General features: G+C 44.0%; 1 protein-coding gene across 9 annotated transcripts in view; it reads left to right on the top strand.

The window, feature by feature from the left end:
* LOC135213159 (protein furry-like) overlaps positions 1 to 22,726 on the top strand; it is a 165,044-nt gene that overhangs the window by 30,907 nt on the left and 111,411 nt on the right. For 8 of the 9 annotated variants that reach the window (XM_064247163.1, XM_064247123.1, XM_064247130.1 and 5 more), the window contains exons 3-15: positions 1,602 to 1,769; positions 2,497 to 2,720; positions 3,148 to 3,338; positions 3,737 to 3,919; positions 4,957 to 5,164; positions 5,357 to 5,494; positions 5,638 to 5,872; positions 6,234 to 6,412; positions 6,623 to 6,847; positions 6,960 to 7,103; positions 7,248 to 7,476; positions 7,988 to 8,175; positions 22,281 to 22,459. In XM_064247163.1, the coding sequence (XP_064103233.1) occupies positions 1,602 to 1,769; positions 2,497 to 2,720; positions 3,148 to 3,338; positions 3,737 to 3,919; positions 4,957 to 5,164; positions 5,357 to 5,494; positions 5,638 to 5,872; positions 6,234 to 6,412; positions 6,623 to 6,847; positions 6,960 to 7,103; positions 7,248 to 7,476; positions 7,988 to 8,175; positions 22,281 to 22,459 (2,491 nt within the window). Of the gene's footprint in view, positions 1 to 597; positions 906 to 1,601; positions 1,770 to 2,496; positions 2,721 to 3,147; positions 3,339 to 3,736; positions 3,920 to 4,956; positions 5,165 to 5,356; positions 5,495 to 5,637; positions 5,873 to 6,233; positions 6,413 to 6,622; positions 6,848 to 6,959; positions 7,104 to 7,247; positions 7,477 to 7,987; positions 8,176 to 22,280; positions 22,460 to 22,726 lie in introns of those variants that run through there. The other variant, XM_064247171.1, reaches the window with a different exon arrangement.

Here is a 22,726-nt window from a genome sequence, read left to right as displayed (position 1 = left end):
TTCTCAGTAAATCTTAAAAAAGATGTATAATAGTGATACCACTCGGTGATATTTTAAGATTAAGAAGCATTAAAGTACAATATAATTTTCCCCTGTGGCAACTCTGTCAGTACTACACCTCATGCAGTGCACTTTCCACCCTCTCCTAAAAACTGATTCATGATGCAAGTGTGAGTGAGGTGTGCCTCTTGTTACACCTTTCAAGCCTTTTTATAAAACTCTGGATATCCGTTTTAGCACTGAATGGCCTTGTAGGTCCCAGCGCTTGGCCTTTGGCCTAAATTCTGTAGTATTCTGTTGAATTCTAAAGGTGGTTCATAATTGCTTATCTATCATTGCCTGGTTTTTCCCCAAATGATGCCTTGCATTTCAATGCATTGCTTAAAATTTCAAGGGAACAGCTAGACTTCTTTAACAATTATCTTCTTGATGGGAGGCAGTTAATTAATGATACAGCGAAGAGCCTAAAATATTGGTCCCCTTTATCAAATTTATCTTGACTCGGTGCCCGCTCTGTATCTGTGCGAGTTATCCGGCCCTGCTGATAACACTAGATAACAGTGTCTCAGTCCTCTTGTTTGGAACCAGTCTGTATTAGCACTTGCATTGATTACCTTTCCTTATTTTTGAAGTGAGATGAGAGCTTCATTTTGGTGCTGATGTACAATTCTGCGTTGCTATGTACTAATATGCCAAAAAATCACTACTCATGTGGCATTGCCTGCCACTGGAATATCTGGAAGGACTGATTCCAAATGTGAATATAAGAATCTACACTTTCAAAATGCTTCGCCAAACATACAATGTGGCAGCAACTCCCATCAGGAAGGTTACGTCAGCTGTGTACCGCATTATAGGGACTGGGGATTCCTTTGCTCCAGAGCATGTGGTTTCCCCTGAGGAACGTGAGTTACTTTGCTCTTAGGCCTCAGGGTTTTATTATTCTCCAAGTGAGTTTTAAAATACAGTACTGTATACTAGCTTCTTGAACTTTTAAATCCTTTCATAACTTTTTTTTTTTTTTTTTTTTTTTACTTTTTAATGACACTTGTCTTGTTAGAAATTCTGAAGTTTTCATCTGCTTTTAAAAGATGTCTCAAGGTTCTTTGAATAAATGGAAAATTTGTTTTCTGGCCAGTCACATTGGTAAATTTTATCAAGATATATTCAAATTTGTTTTTTTTAATCCAGTGAACTTTATATAGTGTCTGTGTCTGTTTCCTATATTGATAAGTAATTGCTTTTATACTGTAGACTGTAAATTTGAAGCATAGTCATTTCCTTCTGAAAAGGATTTAAAGATTTGCTACTGAATGTAACTAACTGGTATAATTGTGTGATGGTTCAGATAACACTGTCTTTTGCAAAACCTCAGATTATTTAGATTAGTTATTCAAGTATGTCTTGTTTTGCATAATGTAGTTTTAAGTTCAGTACTAGTATTACTTTGTGTATTTACTTCTAGTTTGCTGTAAAACTTTAGTCCTCTGAATAAGGATTTGCTGTTTATCTCTCTTAACAATTTCCTTTATTGAAGCAAGATTTTGTACATTTGTTTGTTTAGTTCTTTTACATTAAACTAATGAGACAAACATCGTTAGATGGCGATGACGTTGGGGAAAGAGGACCAGGTGACGGGCGAGAAGCAGGCCAAGAAGAACTTCTCGAAATCAACAGCGATGATGAAAATGACCAGTCGTCATCAACTCACGACAGTGGGACAAATTCTGCTGAGCCTGTCTCCGAGCGTTCTCACACCCTTATGTCAGGCAAGTTTCTTACCAAATAAGATTTGGAATTTTTGTCAATGTTTTATTAGTGCCTATGGTGTTTTGGAATTTTTATTAATGTTTTATTAGTGCCTAGGTGTTTTGTAGAGTTTATTGAGATCCATTCATATTCTTATTCTTCCATCTGACTTTTCACCCTCCTCTAAAAAGTGTTTCAACATTATTTTCAGCAATGAATGGCCTTACAGGTCCCAGCACTTTGTCTTTGACCTAAATTTTATTTTCATACAATCAACTTACCTGTCAGATATATACATAGCTAAGACTCCGTCGTCCCAGCTATGTATATATCTGCCAGGTAAGTATGTATGAAACTTTATTGTAACATAACAATATCATATTTTAATGTCAGTGGGAGATTATGTAATTTAAATATTAATGGGAGTACCATGATATCTTAGACATATTTAGCTGATTCATCTGCATCTTCCTCTAAGCTCCTCAGTGGCGTGATCAGTATGGTCTTGACCTGCCACCTTGGTGGCTGGGAGTTCAATTCTCTGGCATTCCATTGAGGAGTTAGAGATGTGTATTATTGGTGATAGAAGTTCACTCTCGACGTGGTTTGGAAGTCACGTAAAGCCGTTGGTCCCGTTGCTGAATAACCACTGGTTCCATGCAACGTAAAAATACCATATAAACAAAAAAATAAACAATAAACAAACAAGCATCCTCCTCTATGGAAAATGTTTTTCTTTCACATTAGACTCCAGTACTGATGGCAGTGGAACTGGCGGGGGTGGAGGCAGCTCAGGCAGTCATGGGTCTGTTCTTCTACCTTGGGGAGCTCGTAAAGAGAGGTCGCAGTTCCCAGCAACTGTTCATGTTGACACGGACTTAAGACCTGGAGAGTTCGTTATGCGCACGCTCTTCGCTGAATACACTGTGATGGCAGAAAGGAAAATTGAAATGGTTATGCAGGAACCTCTTGTAAGTTCTTTTGTCTTGGTGATTGCTCATGAACCCAAGGGGTATGGGGTATGATTTCCCTTCATGTATGCAAATTTGTATTTGATATCTAAGAAAGAATATATAATCCACTTGATTTCTTGAAGTCTCTTATAAGACGCTTAACATTGTTTCTTGAAACTGGTCCTTAACTGGTATGGCTTCATAACTGGAAGGAGTTTCTTTATGTTAGTTCACTTTGTGCTGACTAGTTCATTTTATACTCCTATATTAAAAAACTCTAGATTTTCTTGTTTAGCTCTACTTTCAGAAGATTTTTTTTTTTATGCAGTTTCATCAATGACTGAGTGCACTTAGTATAATTACCTTATACAATAATTACATCTCCATTATTTGGAGCTGGTTTGCTTGACTAAATGTACATAGATGCAAATCTTTATTTGTATAGGAACGAAGTCTATCGAAAAGCCTGCAGCGCGGAGAAGACGCAACATTTGATCAGTTACTGGTAGCCTTTGGTTGTGTGGCTGAGCACTGTCTTCCCTCATTGCTGCGAACGCTTTTTGCTTGGTACGACAGGCAGGGGGTTGAGTGGGGCTCCACTGATGCCAAATATAAAGATCCCAGTAAAAGTAAAGGGTGGGTATAAGAGATGTTGTCTCAAGTTGTTGTGTTTGCTGTGTATGCTTAGTAACATATATTTGTTTCTGCACAAATAAAAACAATTGTTCTTTACGCACTTAGAGATTTGGCTATGTGAAGAACTCCACGTTTGTGTATCAGGAAAAATACAAATGACTTATAGAATTTGCTATTTGTTGCTACACAAATACAAACTTTACATAGCTAAATCATTATGTAAAGAACGTCAGGTTTGTAAGCCATGGAAAATACAAATTAATTTTAAAATTGGTTATTTTTGTCTTTATATGAGTTAACTATTGCTGATTGCTGTGAGTTCTCCATGCTCAACAGAGGAAAGTCCATTTAGTGATATTCTTCATATCCACCTACTGAAATGTTTGTGTCTTCCGCAGAGTGGATGCTGGATCAAATGTAGATCGAGAATCCATCCAGGAACGTCGTGATCTTGCAGTTGAATTCATCTTCTGCTTGGTGTTGATTGAAGTTCTTAGGCAGCTGGCAGTTCATCCTGGTCATGATGACCTCGTAAAGCATATTGAAGACATTGCTTTCAAACATTTCAAGTATCGAGAAGGGTAAGTGTGACTGTTTTTGCCTCACCATCTTTTCTCTTTTAAAACTGGTAGAATCGCATATTAATCCTATTTTAAGTAGTTCTATTTATGTATGATGGCAAGTGGAACGGAATGAGAGTAAGACTTAACTGCTAGGCTTAGTTGTGCTAAAGTACAATATCTATTTGGTCATATTTTGCACTTGATTACTGATTACTATTGTTTTTTTTATGACAAAGACCTTTATATGGCAGCTTGTAATAGTGTTCAGGTAAATAACCTTGAATTATTTTGATGTACATTTCATTTGTATCTAATTTATGAGCAAATGCTTTACTATTGTAAAGTTTCACTGACATAACATGCATTGATTTTTCACACCTTATTAGATTTAATATTTTGAACTTCCTTAGTTTTAGTTATTATGCATCTTTCAAGATCTAAGCCTGAATTCAAGCCTTTACTGGACTAATAATGTGGGAAAATCTTATGAGTAACAAAGACCCTTTAGTTTAACCTATAATTAACAGTCAAGGTATCCCAAAGCCATCAATAATTCCATATGATTTGTAGCCAAAGATAGTCTGTACTTTACGCTCCTATGATTTAAGAGATCTATTAGTAAAATATGCTACTTCTAAGACAGTCCTAGGTAAATAAATCATCCTAATAATATTAGCTGGTATTTAAAGAATTGTGATAAGATGAGATCTATTAATCTTAAGTCCATCTGTATGTGAACAGAAACATGAATAGTTTCTTTAATTTGTCTGCTTGAGAGAGATGCAAGTTTAGCTTATATTGAGGGAAGATTAATTTTACCCTTTCTGAAATACTACTGTACATTATTAGTGCTTTTTGGAACTGCTTCCAAGTTTTAGTTTATGAGCATAGCAGTGAACTTCAAACAGTTATCTCAGAGTTGACAGTATTGACTTCTAAGTGTATAGGAATGTAGGAATGTTATTCTGTCTTTGTTGTCAGTAATTCGTTTTATATCAAAAGCTTTTGAAGTTGCTACAGAACTTTCCTAAATTTTACCCCGTTTCATTTTTCAGCGTTCAGAATAATCCAAACGGTGCCAATATTAACACTATCGCCGACCTGTATGCTGAGGTGATTGGCGTCTTGGCGCAGTCGCGATTTCAGTCTGTCCGCCGGCGTTTCATGGCTGAGCTGAAAGAACTAAGGGCCAGAGAGGCATCATCTGTAACCACACAGAGCATCACCTCGCTCTTGATGGGGATGAAGTTCTTCAGAGTCAAGGTATGTTTAGTATGTTGTATCATTATATATACGTAATAAGGACAACCTTAATGTTTATCCCATATTGTCATGAGGACACTTTTTAAATTTAAATTGTAGCTTCTTGAGCATCTATTCCACTGGCCGAATACCATCTTTCTCAGAATGACGAAGATACTGAATGCCAAAGCGTTACGATTTTTTGTATTTCAGATGGTTCCAATTGAGGAGTTTGAAGCATCATTCCAGTTCATGCAAGAATGCGCTCAATACTTTTTGGAAGTCCGTGATAAAGACATCAAGCATGCGTTGGCTGGTCTCTTTGTAGAGATATTAGTTCCTGTTGCTGCTGTGAGTCGAGTATATTTTTCTGAAGTGTTCATAAAATTTGATTCTGATAAAATGTATATCAATGGTTCACTTACATCTGACAAAAAGTTTTTTTTTTTTTTTTTTTTTTTTTCAGTGAAACAGTGCATCTTTTTCTCTTTCAGGCTGTAAAACATGAGGTCAATGTTCCTTGCCTTAAGTACTTTGTAGAAATGCTTTACTCTACGACATTAGATATGGCCACCAAAAACAAGCACAGGCTATCCATCTTTCCACTGGTGACCTGCTTGCTCTGCGTTTCACAAAAGACCTTCTTCCTGAGCAACTGGCATTATTTCCTTGCCATGTGTCTGCAGCATCTTAAGAACAGAGACCCCAAGATGTCACGAGTAGCCCTAGGTAAGCAGTTAGTTTGTACGTCAGTTATTCAGTCTTTAAATGGAGCTGGTTGTTGGTCTCCCTTAGGATGTTGTTGCATTGCATTATGTACTACCCTGAAGCATTTCTCTGTGCTTTTGAATAATTGACTTACATTTTATATTTTTATTGATCAATTTGTTGGTGTATTGTTTTTCTTTTATAATTACTGAGCTCTTCTTTCTGTATTTCCTGTTACCTTCTGTTACTTCTTTCAAATGAACACCATATTGTCTTCAGGAAGCTGGAATTTCAAGTCGATGGCTCCTGTGGTTGTGTTCCACGTAGTCTTGGATTTTAAGTTCCTGTGCATAATCTGACGAGATTCTCATTTCTTTTTCAGAATCTCTGTACAGGCTTCTCTGGGTGTACATGATACGCATCAAGTGCGAAAGCAACTCTGCCACTCATTCTCGTTTAGCAAGCATCGTCAACTCCCTCTTCCCGAAAGGTTCCAAAGCTGTTGTTCCAAGGGACACGCCACTTAATATCTTTGTGAAGATCATTCAGTTTATTGCACAGGTAAATTGCCAGTTGCTTCATTTATTTCAGAGGAAATGAGTAACTGTTTTGTTCACAAGTAGATTTACTATAGACTATTCTTTACTTTTTCAAAGCAAAGATTGTATCATTTTTTGCTTAGGTAAATTGCAGTTGGTTGAATTAACTGAATACACAGGTTTTGATATTTGTTGATGAATGAAGAAATTCTTACATTATTTTTCGTTTCAGGAGAGATTAGATTTTGCCATGCGAGAAATAGTATTCGATCTCTTGTCGGTTGGACGCCAGATAAAAATAATTATGACACCAGAGCGCATGTCTATCGGCCTAAGAGCTTTCCTTGTAGTAGCAGACAGTCTGCAGCAGAAGGAAGGTGAACCGCCAATGCCTCGCACTGTTGGTGTCCTCCCCTCTGGTAACACACTTCGAGTGAAGAAGACGTTCCTTAATAAGGCAAGTTGATAGCTCAGAATGAAGATAGTATATTGGAGTTCTGTACTTTTTAATAACAATGTATTTTCTTTGTTTTTCTTAATTATTTTTTTAATGTTTTTTTTTTTTACAGATGCTTACCGAGGATACTGCAAGAAACATCGGCATTTCTGCTTACTATCCTCTCGTTCGTAGGTCCTTTAACGACATCCTCAAAGCTCTCGATAGTCAATTCGGCAGACCGTTAATGATGACCAACACACAAAATGTCAACAAGGTAGTCAATGGTCCTTTTTATTGTCAGTCACACTGAGCAATTTTCAGATGATCTTATCTATATTTATCTTTCCTTTGAGTTTTGACCGTACGTAATGTCGTTAAGGCCATAATTATCTTTTCATTTTACATATAATCATCTTAGGAACCAGACGAGATGATCACTGGAGAGCGAAAACCCAAAATCGACCTCTTCCGAACATGTGTGGCAGCTGTACCTAGGCTCATACCAGATGGGATGTCTGGCAGAGATTTAGTAGATCTGCTCGGCCGACTCACAGTTCACATGGACGAGGAACTACGAGCATTAGCTTTCCAGAGTTTGCAGTCTCTTGTGTTGGACTTCCCCGAGTGGCGGCATGACGTTGTCTATGGTAAGAAGCTTTCATTTGATTCAAGAAACTTTCAGAAAGAGGTCGTTGGCTCTCTTGCTATATTAACATCCCTACTTAATAGACCTCTGCTTAGTGGGCTCCTGTACTTATCAGCTGCAATGTTATAAGTTATGAACGATGTGGAATTGGTGTTTTTTTTTAAAGAAAGATTGTTCGTAGCGATGAATATTTTGTGCGAAAGTTGATGTATATTTAAGTGTGTTAAGTGCTTATGTAAGGTCCCCACAAATTCAATCCCTTATTGGGGTAGTGCCATCAGTACACTTCATGCTGTGCACAAGATTCTTTGGAGAGTCCCTTCCTTCCCTAGCTGCAACCGATTTCATCCCTTTGACGGTACCTCCATTCATATTCTCTTTCATCATACTTTCCACTCTCCATAACAGTTATTTCAACATTATTTTCAGAACTTTGCCAATGAATTAAATTTAACATTCCACTTCCAATCCCAGAAGAGCAAGTGCTTTGATATACATCTGTTCCCTCACAGGATTCATCCAGTTCCTTGTGAAGGAAGTAGGAGACACATCACCTCAGTTGTTGGACAATGGCATACGAATGCTTCTCCAGCTCATCACGGCTTGGAAGAACGCCCTGACCAACACAACCACGATCAATACTAATGCCAACAAGCGCGATCCAGGTGTTGGGGACCTCCATCATCTACACCTGCACCAGGTGAGTATTCACTTGTGATGACGGTAAAAATGGAATGATTTAAGTTAAGGTATATGTAATGAATGGTTTACATGGCTCAAGAGGTATGATTTTATTATGGTATTGACTTTGTATATGGAAGATAGGTGGAATTCCCATCAGAAGTTTTTAAAGATGAGTTCTCCTAAAGAACAGTTTGTTCATGAAACTTACCTGTCAGATATATATATAGCTGTATTTTTCCGAATCCGACAGAAATTTAAACACTTACGACACACGCAGTGGGAGTCAGGTGGTTAGTACCCATTCCCGCCGCTGGGAGGCGGGTATCAGGAATCATTCCCATTTTCTATTCATAATTTTTCTGTCGCCGGTGCTGGAAACACCTGTTTGCAGCACCTCCGTCCAGATTTTGGAAACTTACTAGCTACTTGAGTATCCCTTTTGGTTTTTCTTTGGTATCTGAATTGGATCGGTGGCTTGGCACACGTTGACTTTGGTTTGATTTGAATTTGGTATTGATTTTTCTTTGATCAAGATGTCAGGGTCTAGTTCTGCTAGCGCTAGATTTTGTTCCATGTCTGAATGTAGAGGTAGGCTACTGAAAGCTTCAGTAGACCCACATTCTGTTTGTAAAGTTTGCAGGGGGAATGAATGTACGTTTGAAAGTCGTTGTAAGGAGTGTGAAAGACTAACAGAGTCGGAATGGAAGGCGTATGAAACCTATCTTAAGAAACTTGAGCGAGATAGGTTAAGGAGGTCTTCCTCCAGGAGTGTTTCAGGTAGGCAAGATTTAAATTATTCTCCTGCTAACCCTCCTTCTGTAGATTATGCTCCTACCCCTGTAGTGTTGCCTCCGGCCCCTGAGACAGTGTCGGTAGAAGGTAATACATTATCGCTAATTCTTGAGTCGATTCGTAACTTAGAATCAAAAGTGTTAGCTCTGGAGAGCAAAAGTGAAGAGAAGTGCAGTGAAAGTGCCCCTTGTGTAGTGGAGGGTGCGTCAGATCGGCCTCATTCCGCCTCATAGACCTAGACCTCTGCTTGACTCCCAGATTACGGGGAGAGAGCATGTCGAAAGTCGAAGGAGGGTTACGAGGAACCCCCACCGATCTGGCGTGCCTTCGGCAGCTTCTGACGAACATACCCAGACTGCCAAGGAGCGTGCGCGTGCACGTCTTCTCAAGGAGTGCTTTTCTTCTTCTGAAGCTTCCTCCCCGCACAAGGGGTGGAGCTCTCATACCGCATCACGTCCGCTGAAAAGGACGGCTCGCGTGCGGGACGCTTCACGTCCAAGTTGTTCTCCGGAACTTTGCTCGTCGCCCGATAGTGCGTTTGCTGCTTTTCCTCCGCAGAAGAAGCGTAAGGATTATTCGGAGGCGGAGTCTTCCCTAGATGTTTTCTTTCGAGCGCCGCAGTCGCTCTAAGGTGCGTGAAGCGGCGGTTCCTGGGAGTAGCAAGAAGGCGTCCCCTCGCCACTCTCCTGCTCACAGGATCAGCCCCTCCCAGAAAAGGAGGCTTCACCTACAAGCAAGATTCTCCAGTCTCTTCAGCAGCAACTTCGAGATGTTTTTCCTTCGAGAGAGACTGTTCCACGTCGCCGTAAGAAGGATGACAATCTTCCTGTGAAGAGGTCGAGGCGTTCTCCCTCTCCCTCGCCTCGCTCGTCTCTCTCTCCGTTTGAGTCTCCCTCTAGAGTTCGTTCTGCTCCCCAGCAACTTTCTAGAGGAGGCGAGAAATTAGTTTCTCGCTCTCGTGAAGCGGTTGTTTCCGCTGCTACGAAACTTGTGGATAAGAAGCGAGTTTTCTTTAGATGCCGAGCGCGCTTCTGTGAAAGTCAAACGCGCTTTAGTGGACGCCGAACGTGACTCGGTGCAAGTTTTGCGAGCGCAGTGGACGCTCAGCGAGTTTTAGTGGACGCTCGGCGTGCACCAGTGGACGCTCGGCGCGCATCAGTGGACGCTCGGCGCGCACCAGTGGACGCTCAGCGCGCACAAGTGGACGCCAGGTGTACACCTGCGGCGTTTGAGCGCGCTTCTGTCGGCGCCAGTAGATTGGCTTCGGACGCCAAACGCGCGCCTACGGACGTCAGTTTTCCACTTCCGCAAGCACAAGCGGAGGCGGGAACTCTTCCTGTTCGCCGTTCTTTCTCTTTTGAGAAAGCTCGGGACTCTTCTTTACTTCCTCCGACTTCTCCAGTGTCTGAAGAGGAAGTTAGTGACGCTTTCGTCGAAGTGGGACGAAGAACAGCAGTTGGCTCCAGTTTCGACGGACTACAAGGTTTTGACTCGTTTACTTCAGTCAGTCTTTGCAGACACTTTCCAACCTGAAGCTCCACGTACTCCTCCCTCTCAGTTTTCGTCTTCCAAAGCTGCTAAGATCTCGGGCTTTGTGAGAATGAAGAAGTCGCTTTCTACGAAGCAAGCTTTTAGAAAGGTCCATGATTGGATGGAAAAGAGGAAAGCTTCGGGCAAGACCTCTTTCGCTTTACCACCTTCAAGACTCGGTGGCAAAGCTGGTATGTGGTATGAGACGGGAGAAAACGTCGGAGTCAAGCTTCCAGCCTCAGCTCAAGGAGACTTTGGTAGCATTGTAGACGCCACCAGAAGATCTTTTTTGTCTTCCTCGAAGGTCTCGTGGACACATAGCGAGTTAGACTTTCACCTTAAAGGCCTCTTCAGGACACTAGACTTGACTGGTGCCTGGGAGTATTGGATGCCAGGTCCAGGAGTTCTGATTCCATCAGTCTGGGGGAGCTGTCCAGTGTATTGTCTTGCATGGACAAGGCCGTCAGGGATGGTTCTGAGGAATTGGCTGCTCATTTCAGCACGGGACTGCTTAAGAAAAGAGCACTTTTTTGCAATTTTACTGCAAAGTCGGTCTCACCAGCGCAAAAAGCGGATCTTCTTTTCGCTCCTTTCTCAGAACATCTCTTCCCCCAGTCTATGGTAAAGGATAGCTGCTAGTCTCCAGGAGAAAGCAACTCAAGACCTTCTGGCACAGTCTTCTAGGAAGCCTGCTACTTCTTCGTCTTCTGGGTCCTCTGCTTTGAAGAAGTCGAAGCCCTTTCGATCCGCTTCTTCCTCGAAGCCAGCCCCTCGAGGAAAGAGGCTCTTTCGAGGGCAGCCAGCAAAGAACTCCCGCTCCTTCCAAGAGCAAGAAGTGAGAGGGAAGTCCTTCAGACACCGGTAGGAGCCAGGCTTCTACATTTCGCGAAAGCTTGGGAAGAGAGAGGTGCCGACGCTTGGTCTCTGGACATCGTCAAGAAGGGGTACAGAATTCCTTTCCTGATGTTACCCCCCGCTGTCTTCGACACCAAAAGGATTTGTCTCCGTCGTATCAGGGAGAAAAAGCAGAAAGTGCTTCACGATCTACTAGATCAAATGATCGAGAAGCAGGCAGTGGAACAGGTCTTCGACCGGAGTTCTCCGGGGTTTTACAAACCGTCTGTTCCTAGTGCCGAAGCAGTCAGGGGGGTGGCGCCCCGTTCTGGATGTCAGCAGTCTAAATCGCTTCGTTACCAAGCAGAAGTTCAAGATGGAGACACCTCAATCCGTGCTTGCAGCTTTAAGACCGGGGGATTGGATGGTCTCGTTAGACCTTCAGGACGCCATACTTTCACGTCCCCATCCATCCCCGATCAAGGAAATACCTGCGGTTTGTCCTGAAAGGGAAGATTTTCCAATTCAGGGCACTCTGCTTCGGTCTCAGCACGGCGCCGATGGTGTTCACCGTTCTTATGAAGAACGTTGCGAGGTGCCTCCATCTTGCGGAAATAAGGATCTCTCTCTACCTAGACGACTGGCTTATTCGAGCCTCATCGCAAGACAGGTGTCTGAAGGACCTTCACACGACTCTGTCGTTAGCGAAGTCCCTGGGACTTCTGGTGAATCTCGAGAAGTCGCATCTGACTCCTTCTCAATCCTTAGTCTATCTGGGGATTCAGATGGACTCAGTGGCTTTTCGGGCTTTTCCGTCCCAGGGGCGACAACTTCAATGCCTGGACAAAGTGTCGGCCTTTCTAGGGAAGGAAACATGCTCGGTGAGGGAATGGATGAGTCTGCTGGGGACCATTTCCTCACTGGAGAAGTTTGTTTCTCTGGGAAGGTTGCACCTCCGACCACTTCAGTTCTTCCTCTCAAGCAATTGGTCACGCAAACAGGATCTAGAAGAGGTCTTGTTTTTGACGGAAGAAGTGAAAAAGCACCTCAAATGGTGGTTGGATCCAAAGAAGCTTGCGGAAGGACTTTCGCTCAAGCTTCGGAACCCCGACCTAATGTTGTTCTCCGACGCGTCCTCCACGGGTTGGGGAGCAACACTGGGAGGGAGAGAAGTGTCAGGCACCTGGAGAGGGGAACAGGTGTCCTGGCACATCAACCTAAAAGAACTCTCAGCGGTTTACCTCGCTCTAAGGTTCTCGAGGAGGAAGTCTCCAGCAAAGTGGTTCAGATAAACTCGGACAACACCACAGCCTTGGCATACCTCAGGAAACAGGGGGGAACTCACTCTCATTCTCTGTTCGTCATCGCGAGGAATATCCTGATTTGGGCGAAGTCGCAAAACGTCACGATTCTGACAAGGTTTGTGTCAGGCGTGGAAAACGTGCGAGCGGACCTTCTCAGTCGGCAAGGACAGCTTCTGCCGACGGAATGGACCCTTCATCAGGAAGTATGCCAGGCGCTATGGAAGCTGTGGGGACGTCCTCATGTGGACGTTTTCGCAACTTCCCCGAACGAAGAGACTTCCGCTGTATTGCTCCCCAGTTCTGGACCCGGGAGCAGTGGCAGTAGACGCCCTACTGTGGAATTGGTCGGGACTAGACATTTACGCTTTTCCCCCATTCAAAATCCTCGGGGAAGTAATGAGGAAGTTCGCTGCATCAGAAGGAGCGAGAATGACCCTCATCGCCCCCTTCTGGCCAGCGGCCGACTGGTTCACGGAGGTGATGTCCTTCCTAGTAGACTTTCCGAGGACTCTGCCCCTAAGGAAAGATCTACTCAGACAGCCCCACTTCGAGAGGTACCACAAAAACCTCCCCGCTCTGAGTCTGACTGCGTTCAGACTATCAAGAAGTTGGCCAGAGCGAGGGGTTTTTCAAGACCTGTGGCAACGGCGATTGCCACCCGCAAGGAGGCCCTCCTCAATCGCAGTTTACAATCAAAGTGGGCGTCTTTAGAAGTTGGTGCAGAAGGAAGGGCATTTCCTCCACCTCAACCTCTGTGAGCCAGATAGCAGATTTCCTTCTTCACCTTAGGAAAGAAGCGAAACTAGCCGTTCCCACGATTAAAGGCTACAGAAGCGTGCTTTCTGTGGTCTTCAGACATAGAGGACTCGACTTAGCGAATGATAGAGACATTCATGATCTCATTAGATCATTTGAGACTGTGAAAGTTCTCCAACCTAAAGTACCATCGTGGATAAACTTAGACGTGGTACTGAAGTTTCTCATGTCGAGTCAATTTGAACTGCTCCATTTAGCCTCGCTTAGGAATCTTACTAAGAAGACCATTTTCCTAACCGCTCTGGCGACGGCGAAGAGGGTTAGCGAAATTCAAGTCATAAGCAAGCATATTGGGTTCAAGGATCATAGTGCAGTTTGTTCCTTAAGTCCTACGTTCTTAGCAAAGAACGAGAACCCTTCCAACCCTTGGCCGAGAACGTTCGAGATTAAGGGGTTGTCGGAGCTAGTGGGACCTGAAGCTGAGAGAGTCCTGTGTCCTGTCAGGGCTCTCAAGTTTTATTTGCAGAGAACCAGAGCATGCAGAGGTTCTTCGGAGAACTTGTGGTGCTCTGTGAAAAAACCAGATCTTCCGATGTCGAAGAATGCACTGGCGTTCTTCTTAAGAAGTACGGTTAAGGAAGCCCATGAAAAGTGTAGTGAAAGTGACATGGAGCTTCTGAAAGTGAAAGCCCACGAGTTGAGGGCTATTGCTACTTCGGTGGCTTTTCACAAAAATATGGCAATCAAAGACATTTTGGGCGCCACTTATTGGCGAAGCAATTCGGTGTTCGCTTCACACTACCTGCGGGAGGTGAAAGCAACATACGAAAATTGTTACTCGCTCGGACCATACGTCGCTGCAGACACTGTTTTGGGGGCAGGAGGTAGCGCTCATCCTATCCTTTAATGGTTTAGGGGAGTTTTAACTTGTGTTATGGTTGTGGGGTGGACCGCCTGCGGCGGATCTCCCTTCCATTAGCTTAGTCTATGTGGGATACTTTTGGTAGGCTACGCCAGGTGGTTTGGTTTTTACTTCGTTGCCCTCATTTGTATGGTCAATGGTCTAGTCACGTCGTGGTCTCGCCCCTGTTGACAGATCATCTGGAGTGCACCAGCTATATAGGTCTCTACCTCGCTGGCAACTCTAGTAGCACAAGCAGACTTACGCGGCAGTAACCACGAAGTCAGCTATGCTAACAGGTAAGGAATCAAGATATCAATTACCTGCATATATATGTTTCCTAAAATCTTCTATTCTGTCTACTCCCACCACCAAAGGTGGGATTCAGCTATATATATATCTGACAGGTAAGTTTCATGAACAAAATTATATTGTAATGATACAATTAAGTTTGTTCATACTTACCTGGCAGATATATATAATCAAGTACCCACCCACCTCCCCTCAGGAGACAGTGGAAATAAAAAATTATGAATAGAAAATGGGAATGATTCCTGATACCCGCCTCCCAGCGGCGGGAATGGGTACTAACCACCTGACTCCCACTGCGTGTGTCGTAAGTGTTTAAATTTCTGTCGGATTCGGAAAAATACAGCTATATATATATCTGCCAGGTAAGTATGAACAAACTTAATTGTATCATTACAATATCATTTTAGCTAACAAGCTTCCATTAATTAACACTGTATAGATAATAGAAATGTAAAAAATTCACCTCTATGTTCATTATTATTTAGGGGATGAATCTTACCTACTATCAAAGATAGCTTACATCTCCATGAGATGTAATCTATATATAACAGTACATAAGTATACAAATAATAATTTGTTCATGAAACTTACCTGTCAGATATATATATAGCTGTATTCTCCGACGTCCGACAGAATTTCAAAACTCCCGGCACACGCAGTGGGCGGCCAGGTGGTTAGTACCCATTCCCGCCGCTGGGAGGCGGATATCAGGAACCATTCCCATTTTCTATTCAGATTTTTCTCTGTCGCCGGTCGGTAAACAACTGTTACAGACCTCCGCCTAGGATTTTGAAACTTCTTGTGCTAACTTGAGTATTCTGATTGGCTTTTGGTTTTGATTTGGCATTGTTGGCTTGGCATACGTGATAGTGGATTTAATTTGGAATTTGGCTTTGACTTTTCTTTGATTACGATGTCTGGATCTAGCTCTGCTAGCTTCAGGGTGTGTATGGTACAGGAATGTAAGGTGAGGTTGCCGAAAGCTTCGGCAGACCCTCATTCGGTGTGTTCGAAGTGTCGGAGTCATGTATGTATGTTGAATGATAGATGCATCGAGTGTGAGCAATTGACTGAAATTGAATGGAAGGCATATGATTCTTACGTGAGAAAGCTTGAGCGTGATAGAATCAGGAGGTCTTCCTCTAGAAGTGCTTCTCTGAATAGGAGTCAGGGTAGAATTGTATCTCCATTAAACCCTCCTGTAGATGTAATTCAACCTAATCTTGTTGTTTTGCCTCCGAACAATCAGGAAGTGTCTGCTGAAGGAAGCGTATTATCTACGATTATGGAGTCGATTCGTGCCTTGGAATCGAAAGTGATTGCTCTACAATCAAATGTGAATTGCAATAAAAGTGTTAGTGCATCTAGTGTTGTAGAGGGGGCGTCAGATTGGTCCCATAATGCCTCTAGGCCTAGGCCCCTGCCGGACTCCCAGGCCTTAGGGAGAGGGCAAGCCGAAAGCCGAAGGAGGGTTACGGGATCTAATGGCCGGTCTGACGTCCCTTCGGCAGAAACTGAGGATGAATCTCAGGCTGCCAGTGTTCGTGCACGGGCACGAATACTTAAAGAGTGCTTCTCTTCTTCCGAGACTTCCTCTCCTCTCCGAGGTTGGGACTCTCGGAAGACCTCTCATAGGGAGAGCGGCAGGGGCGCAAGGTGTCGCGCAGGCGGCCGTCGCCCTTGTCGCCCTCTTAAGAGAGGTTTCAGAGAAGAGGACGCTTCACGTCTTTCGGATCGGTGCGTAGATTCATCACCTGAAGATTTTGAAGCTTTTCCGCCACAGAAAAGGAACAAGACTTCATCAGGGGAGGACTCGTTCGAGCGTCCAAGTCGCTCTAAGTATGTTCCTGAGTTGAAGGAAAGGGCATCCCCTCGCCCATCGTCCTCGCACAGGATGAGTCCTTCTCCTGATCGAGAACTTTCCCCATCAAGGAAAATGCTTTTGGAAATGCAGAAACAGTTAGCTTCCTATTTTGAGAAAAAGGAGGCAGAACCTAGTCATCGGAGGAAGGATCGGTGGCTGCCTGTTAAGAGGACTAGACAGTCCCCGGCTCCTTCTCCGCGTTTTTCGGCCTTTGAGTCTCCTCCTAGTAGCCGACGCATTAGAGAACGTGATTACGTTCCTCATGAAAGGGCGTCTAGGAGAGACGAATTTGACAGAGACGTGAGTTGCCGCACAGGCGGCCGGCGTCTTTGTCAAGAGGCCGAGAACGCTCAAGGACCCATGACGGAAGTTCAAGGTTTGCTTGATGATAATCAGCTTCAGGACGCTCAGGAAGACGATTCTTTTGACGCTCGGTGCCTTAAGCAGCGAAGCGCTTGTCAGGACGCTCGAGAAGATGCTTTTCAAGACGCGCGGCGTCTTATACATCGGGACGCTCACCAGGACGCTCGAGCCGACGCTGTTCAGGACACACGGCGTCCTACACTTCAGGACGCTCGTAAGGACGCTCAGCAGGACGCTTCTCAGAACGCGCGGCGTCTTACATTTCAGGATGCTTGTCAAGAGGCTCAACAGGACGTCTTGGAAGAATATTTGAGTCCGAAGCGTCAGGATACTTCACATGTTAAAGTGTCGAAGATAAAGAAACAGAGAGTGGTTACTTCAAACTCTTCTACATCTAGAGGCACCCTCTTGCGAACGGGGCCTCAAGGATTATTGTCATCGAGATCTTTGAAGGACACTGATGACCGAGAGAAGGATTCTTCTAGTGATCTGTGCCCTACGGATGATGACGAACCAAATGCGTCAGCGGCTTCAGACTATAAGACTTTGACGAATCTACTTAAGAACTTGTTTCCAGACAATTTTCAAGCGCCAGTTCCTTGCTCTCCCCCTTCACAATTTGCCTCATCGAAGGCCAGGAAGGCTCCTGGCTTCGTTAAAATGGCCACTTCGCTCTCTGCGAAGAGAGCGTTTAAGAGAATCCAGGATTGGATGGATTCAAGGAAGGTTAAAGGGAAGACTTCTTTTGCACTTCCTCCATCTAGACTGAAAGGGAGAGCGGGGATCTGGTACGAAACAGGAGAAGAGGCAGGATTGAAAGCACTGTCTTCTTCTCAAGGAGATTTCGCGAATTTGGTGGACGCTCCGAGGAGGTCTTATTTGTCATCGGCTAAGGTTTCCTGGACAATGACGGAGACAGATCATCATCTCAAGGGGTTATTTAAGACACTAGAAGTGTTTAACTTTTTGGATTGGTGCCTGGGGGCCTTGGATGTACAATCTAGGAGTCAAGACTCGATTTTGTTGTAAGAGCTTTCAAGTGTATTAGCTTGCATGGATAGAGCAGTAAGGGATGGCTCTGATGAGTTAGCATCTCATTTTGCTACCGGTCTGCTAAAAAAGAGAGCTCTCTATTGTAGTTTTGCGGCGAAAGCAGTTTCTCCCGCTCAGAAGGCGGAATTATTATTCGCCCCCTTCTCTACTCATCTATTTCCGCAGTCCATGATTAAGGATCTGTCGGTAAACTTGCAAGAGAAAGCAACAAGGGACCTCTTGACTCAATCTTCCAGACGCCCTACTCCTCAGGCTTCTACTTCAACAGCTCCAGCCCCCAAGAAGAAATTTAAGCCCTTTCGTGGAGCACCTTCCTCTAGAGGTTCTTCGAGAGGAAGGGGGTCCTTTAGAGGTAAGGCCTCTTCTATCAAGAAGGGAAAAAATTGACATTTCTGCCCTTCAGGCACCTGTAGGTGCGAGATTCGCCTTATTTGCTCAGGCATGGAGGACGATAGGGTCAGACACCTGGTCCCTAGATGTGATCGAGAGAGGATACAAGATCCCTTTCCTCTCTGCGCCTCCTTTGAGCATGAAGCCGATAGACCTGTCGCCCACATACCAGTCAGAGAAGCAACAGATTTTACTCGACCTTCTAGACCAAATGTTGGAAAAGAAGGCCGTAGAAGAAGTCCTAATGCTGGATTCCCCAGGCTTCTACAACAGGTTATTCCTGGTTCCAAAGCAGTCTGGGGGATGGAGACCTGTCCTAGACGTCAGCAGACTGAACCTTTTTGTAAAGAAAGAAAAATTCAGGATGGAAACTTCTCAGTCTGTGTTAGGGGCCTTGAGACCAGGGGATTGGATGGTGTCATTGGACCTACAAGACGCTTATTTCCACGTCCCGATCCATCTTCAATCAAGGAAGTTCCTGAGGTTCGTCTTAAAAGGGCAGGTCTTCCAGTTCAGGGCTCTTTGCTTCGGTCTGAGTACGGAGCGGATGGTTTTTACTTTCCTCATGCGGAATGTAGCGAAATGGCTTCACCTATCGAAGATAAGAGTCTCGCTTTACCTGGTGGACTGGCTAATCAAGTCGTCTTCGAAGTCAAGGTGCCTGGAGGACCTTCAGACGACATTGCAGCTGACGAAGGCCCTGGGCCTTATAGTCAATTACGAGAAGTCCCATCTGATCCCCACGCAGTCCATCGTGTATCTGGGGATTCAGATGGATTCAGCGGCTTTTCAAGCTTTTCCATCAAAGGAACGTCAGCAGAAATGCTTAGAGAAAGAATCAGCCTTCTTAGGGAAAGAAACATGCTCGGCGAAGGAATGGATGAGTCTGCTGGGAACCATTTCTTCACTGGAGAAGTTTGTTTCCCTGGGGAGGTTGCACCTCAGGCCACTCCAGTTTTTTATGGCAGAAAACTGGAAAGACAAAAAGAATCTAGACTCGACTTTGGTTATCTCAAAAGCGGTCAAGGATCAACTGAAGTGGTGGCAAGATCCGATCAAACTTTCGGAAGGAATGTCCCTCAACCTTTTGAGCCCCGACCTAGTGTTGTTCTCAGACGCCTCCATGGTGGGCTGGGGAGCAACACTAGACAAGGAGGAAGTGTCAGGCCTCTGGAGAGGGGAACAGAGGTCCTGGCACATAAACTTAAAAGAGTTGGAGGCCATTCGGTTGGCTCTTCAATTCTTCGAAGAACGATTGGTGGGCCAAGTTGTCCAGATCAACTCGGACAACACTACGGCTCTCGCTTACATAAAAAAGCAGGGGGGGACACACTCTCGATCACTGTTCATGATAGCGAGAGACATCCTTCTATGGGCGAAAGCTCGAAACATAGTGATCCTAACAAGGTTCATTTCAGGAATACAAAATGTTCGAGCGGATCTTTTAAGCCGTCAACATCAGATGCTTCCCACAGAATGGACCCTACATCTAGAGGTTTGTCAAGAGCTATGGAAGTTGTGGGGAAGGCCGCTAGTCGACCTCTTCGCAACCTCGAAAACGAAGAGGCTTCCGATTTATTGCTCTCCAGTTCTCGACCCGGAAGCGATAGCCGGTTAGTAGGATGCCATTCCTCTGGGACTGGACGGGGATGGACGTTTACGCCTTTCCCCCGTTCAAGCTCTTAGGAGAGGTAACAAGGAAGTTTGCGGCGTCGCCAGGAGCGAGAATGACTCTGATCGCCCCCTTTTGGCCCTCAAGCGATTGGTTCACGGAGGTCATGTCTCTTCTGGTAGACTTCCCGAGAACCCTGCCAGAGAGAGTAGATCTTCTCAAACAGCCCCACTTCGAGAGGTACCACGGAAACCTCTCCGCTCTGAGTCTGACTGCGTTCAGACTATCAAGAAGTTGGCCAGAGCGAGAGGTTTTTCAAGACCAGTGGCAGAGGCTATTGCCAATGCGAGAAGAGCTTCCTCTCGAGCAGTTTATCAGTTGAAGTGGGCTGTCTTCAGGAGATGGTGTAGGAAGAAAGGTATTTCCTCCTCCACGACCTCTGTGAACCAAATAGCTGAGTTTCTCCTGCATTTGAGAAATGTGGACAGTGCCCACAATAAAAGGATACAAGAGTATGCTGTCAGCTGTCTTCCGTCACAGAGGATTAGACCTGACAAATGATAAAGACCTTCACGATCTTTTGAGATCGTTTGAGACAACTAAAGTACTACAACCGAAGGTCCCATCATGGAACCTTGATGTAGTTCTAAGGTTCTTGATGTCGGCTCCCTTTGAACCTCTGCATGCTGCCTCATTGAAAGACACTACTAGAAAGGCGATTTTCCTAACTGCTCTTGCTACGGCAAAAAGGGTTAGTGAAATTCAAGCAATTAGTAAAGATGTGGGTTTCAGAGGACACAGTGCAGTGTGCTCCTTGAATCCTAATTTCTTAGCTAAGAATGAGAACCCATCTAACCCCTGGCCAAAAACCTTTGAAATCAAGGCGTTAGCAGAGTTCATCGGACAAGAGCCAGAGAGAGTCCTGTGCCCTGTCAGGGCTCTCAAATTTTATTTGCAAAAGACCAAAGATTGTCGGGGTCCTTCTGAAAATCTATGGTGCTCTGTTAAGAGACCTGACTTTCCTATGTCGAAGAATGCACTGGCATTCTTTTTACGAAGCACCATCAGGGAGGCCCATGCTTCCTGCCCGGATGGTGATCTGAAACTTTTGAAAATAAAAGCCCATGAAGTGAGAGCTGTTGCAACTTCAATGGCATTTCAAAAGAATATGGCACTTAACGATATCATTAGTGCTACTTTTTGGCGAAGCAACTCTGTGTTTGCTTCACATTACCTGCGGGATGTGAAGACAGCATATGAGAACTGCGAGTCGCTAGGACCATACATATCCGCAGAAATGTTGTTGGGGGCAGGGAACAGCACAAATCCTATCCTATAGAAAAGGGGTAGGTGTGCTTTTTAATTTTGGTGTTGGTTTATGGTTGAAGGGTTGGTCGCTTGAGGCGCTTTCCCTTTCTTTAGCCTAGAAGTTATGGGACTAACTTCGATAGGTTAGGTCAGGTGGTGGTTTTTAGCTTCGTTGCCCTCACAGTATGGTCAATATGGTCTAGTCATTGTGGTCACGCTCCCGTTGACAGATCATCTAGAGCGCACCAACTACACAGGTCACTACCTTGTTGGCAACTCTAGTAAAGCAAAAGCAGACTTCGGTGACAGTAATCAAGAAGTCAGCTATGCTAACAGGTAAGGAATCAAGATGTCAATCATCTGCACTTGAGGTTTTTCCAAAATCCTTCTATTCTGTCCCTTCCCACCTCCAATGGTGGGATTCAGCTATATATATATCTGACAGGTAAGTTTCATGAACAAAATGTTATTGTCATGATACAATAAAGTTTGTTCATACTTACCTGGCAGATATATATATAGCTGTATTCTCCGACGTCCGACAGAATTTCAAAACTCCCGGCACACGCAGTGGGCGGCCAGGTGGTTAGTACCCATTCCCGCCGCTGGGAGGCGGATATCAGGAACCATTCCCATTTTCTATTCAGATTTTTCATACCACTGTCCCCTGAGGGGAGGTGGGTGGGTACTTTAATTATATATATCTGCCAGGTAAGTATGAACAAACTTTATTGTATCATGACAATAACATATTTTATTATTTTATTATTATTATTATTATATTATTATTGTAATGAACCAGATCACCAAGTTAAATTATGTAACTTAGAGGGCTTATGGTCTTTATTTTTTTGGTGTTAATGAAAATTTGAGTTTGTTTCAATTGAAGAGGCCACGTTCAGTAACAAGACATTTTTTGTGCAAGGTGTGTCAGTGATTCCAACACCAAGAGATTTGGACCATTAGTATAAATGGCAAAATCTAGACCTTTCTATCTATCCTTGTGCAACACATTGTAGACACCATCATAAGGATTTTTTGTAATGTAGCTGTCGTTTTTATAGCTCCAATTTTCACTCTGCAATAAATCCATTACTTACAGAGAGGCGACCATAGTGATGTCCTACACTTGGCTGAGGGCTTTGCCCTGGTTCTGTTGTGCAGCTGTCGTCAGGCACCAAGGAGAGTGGCTGTGGCCATACTGCGAGAAGTAAAACTGCTTGCTAAGGCTTTGGGAGAAGACAGTCCCATCAGTGAGCCTGTTATAGATGTCATGGATAGGTAATAATATATATATATCTTAACATTTTTGTTTTAAAAAAAAGTTTTTACATTACTTTTATCACCATCCTTTTCAGACCCTGCTGTAAATGTACTTGAGTTATATAGCAGAAGAAATAAGACTCAGTTTTTCATACTTTTAAGATGCCCCAACAGGGGTTACCGCCTAAGTGGATCTCATGTGGTGCACTATAGGCATTACTTGAGGTTCTTTGCAGTATCCCTTCATCTCCAGCTGCAACCCTTTTCATTCCTTTTAAGGTAACT

This window comes from Macrobrachium nipponense, chromosome 19 (assembly GCF_015104395.2).
Source record: "Macrobrachium nipponense isolate FS-2020 chromosome 19, ASM1510439v2, whole genome shotgun sequence".
In the NCBI taxonomy this organism is placed as follows: Eukaryota; Metazoa; Arthropoda; class Malacostraca; order Decapoda; family Palaemonidae; genus Macrobrachium; species Macrobrachium nipponense.
The sequence above is the reverse complement of the archived record's forward strand: the minus strand, read 5'-3'. Positions and strand labels throughout refer to the sequence as shown.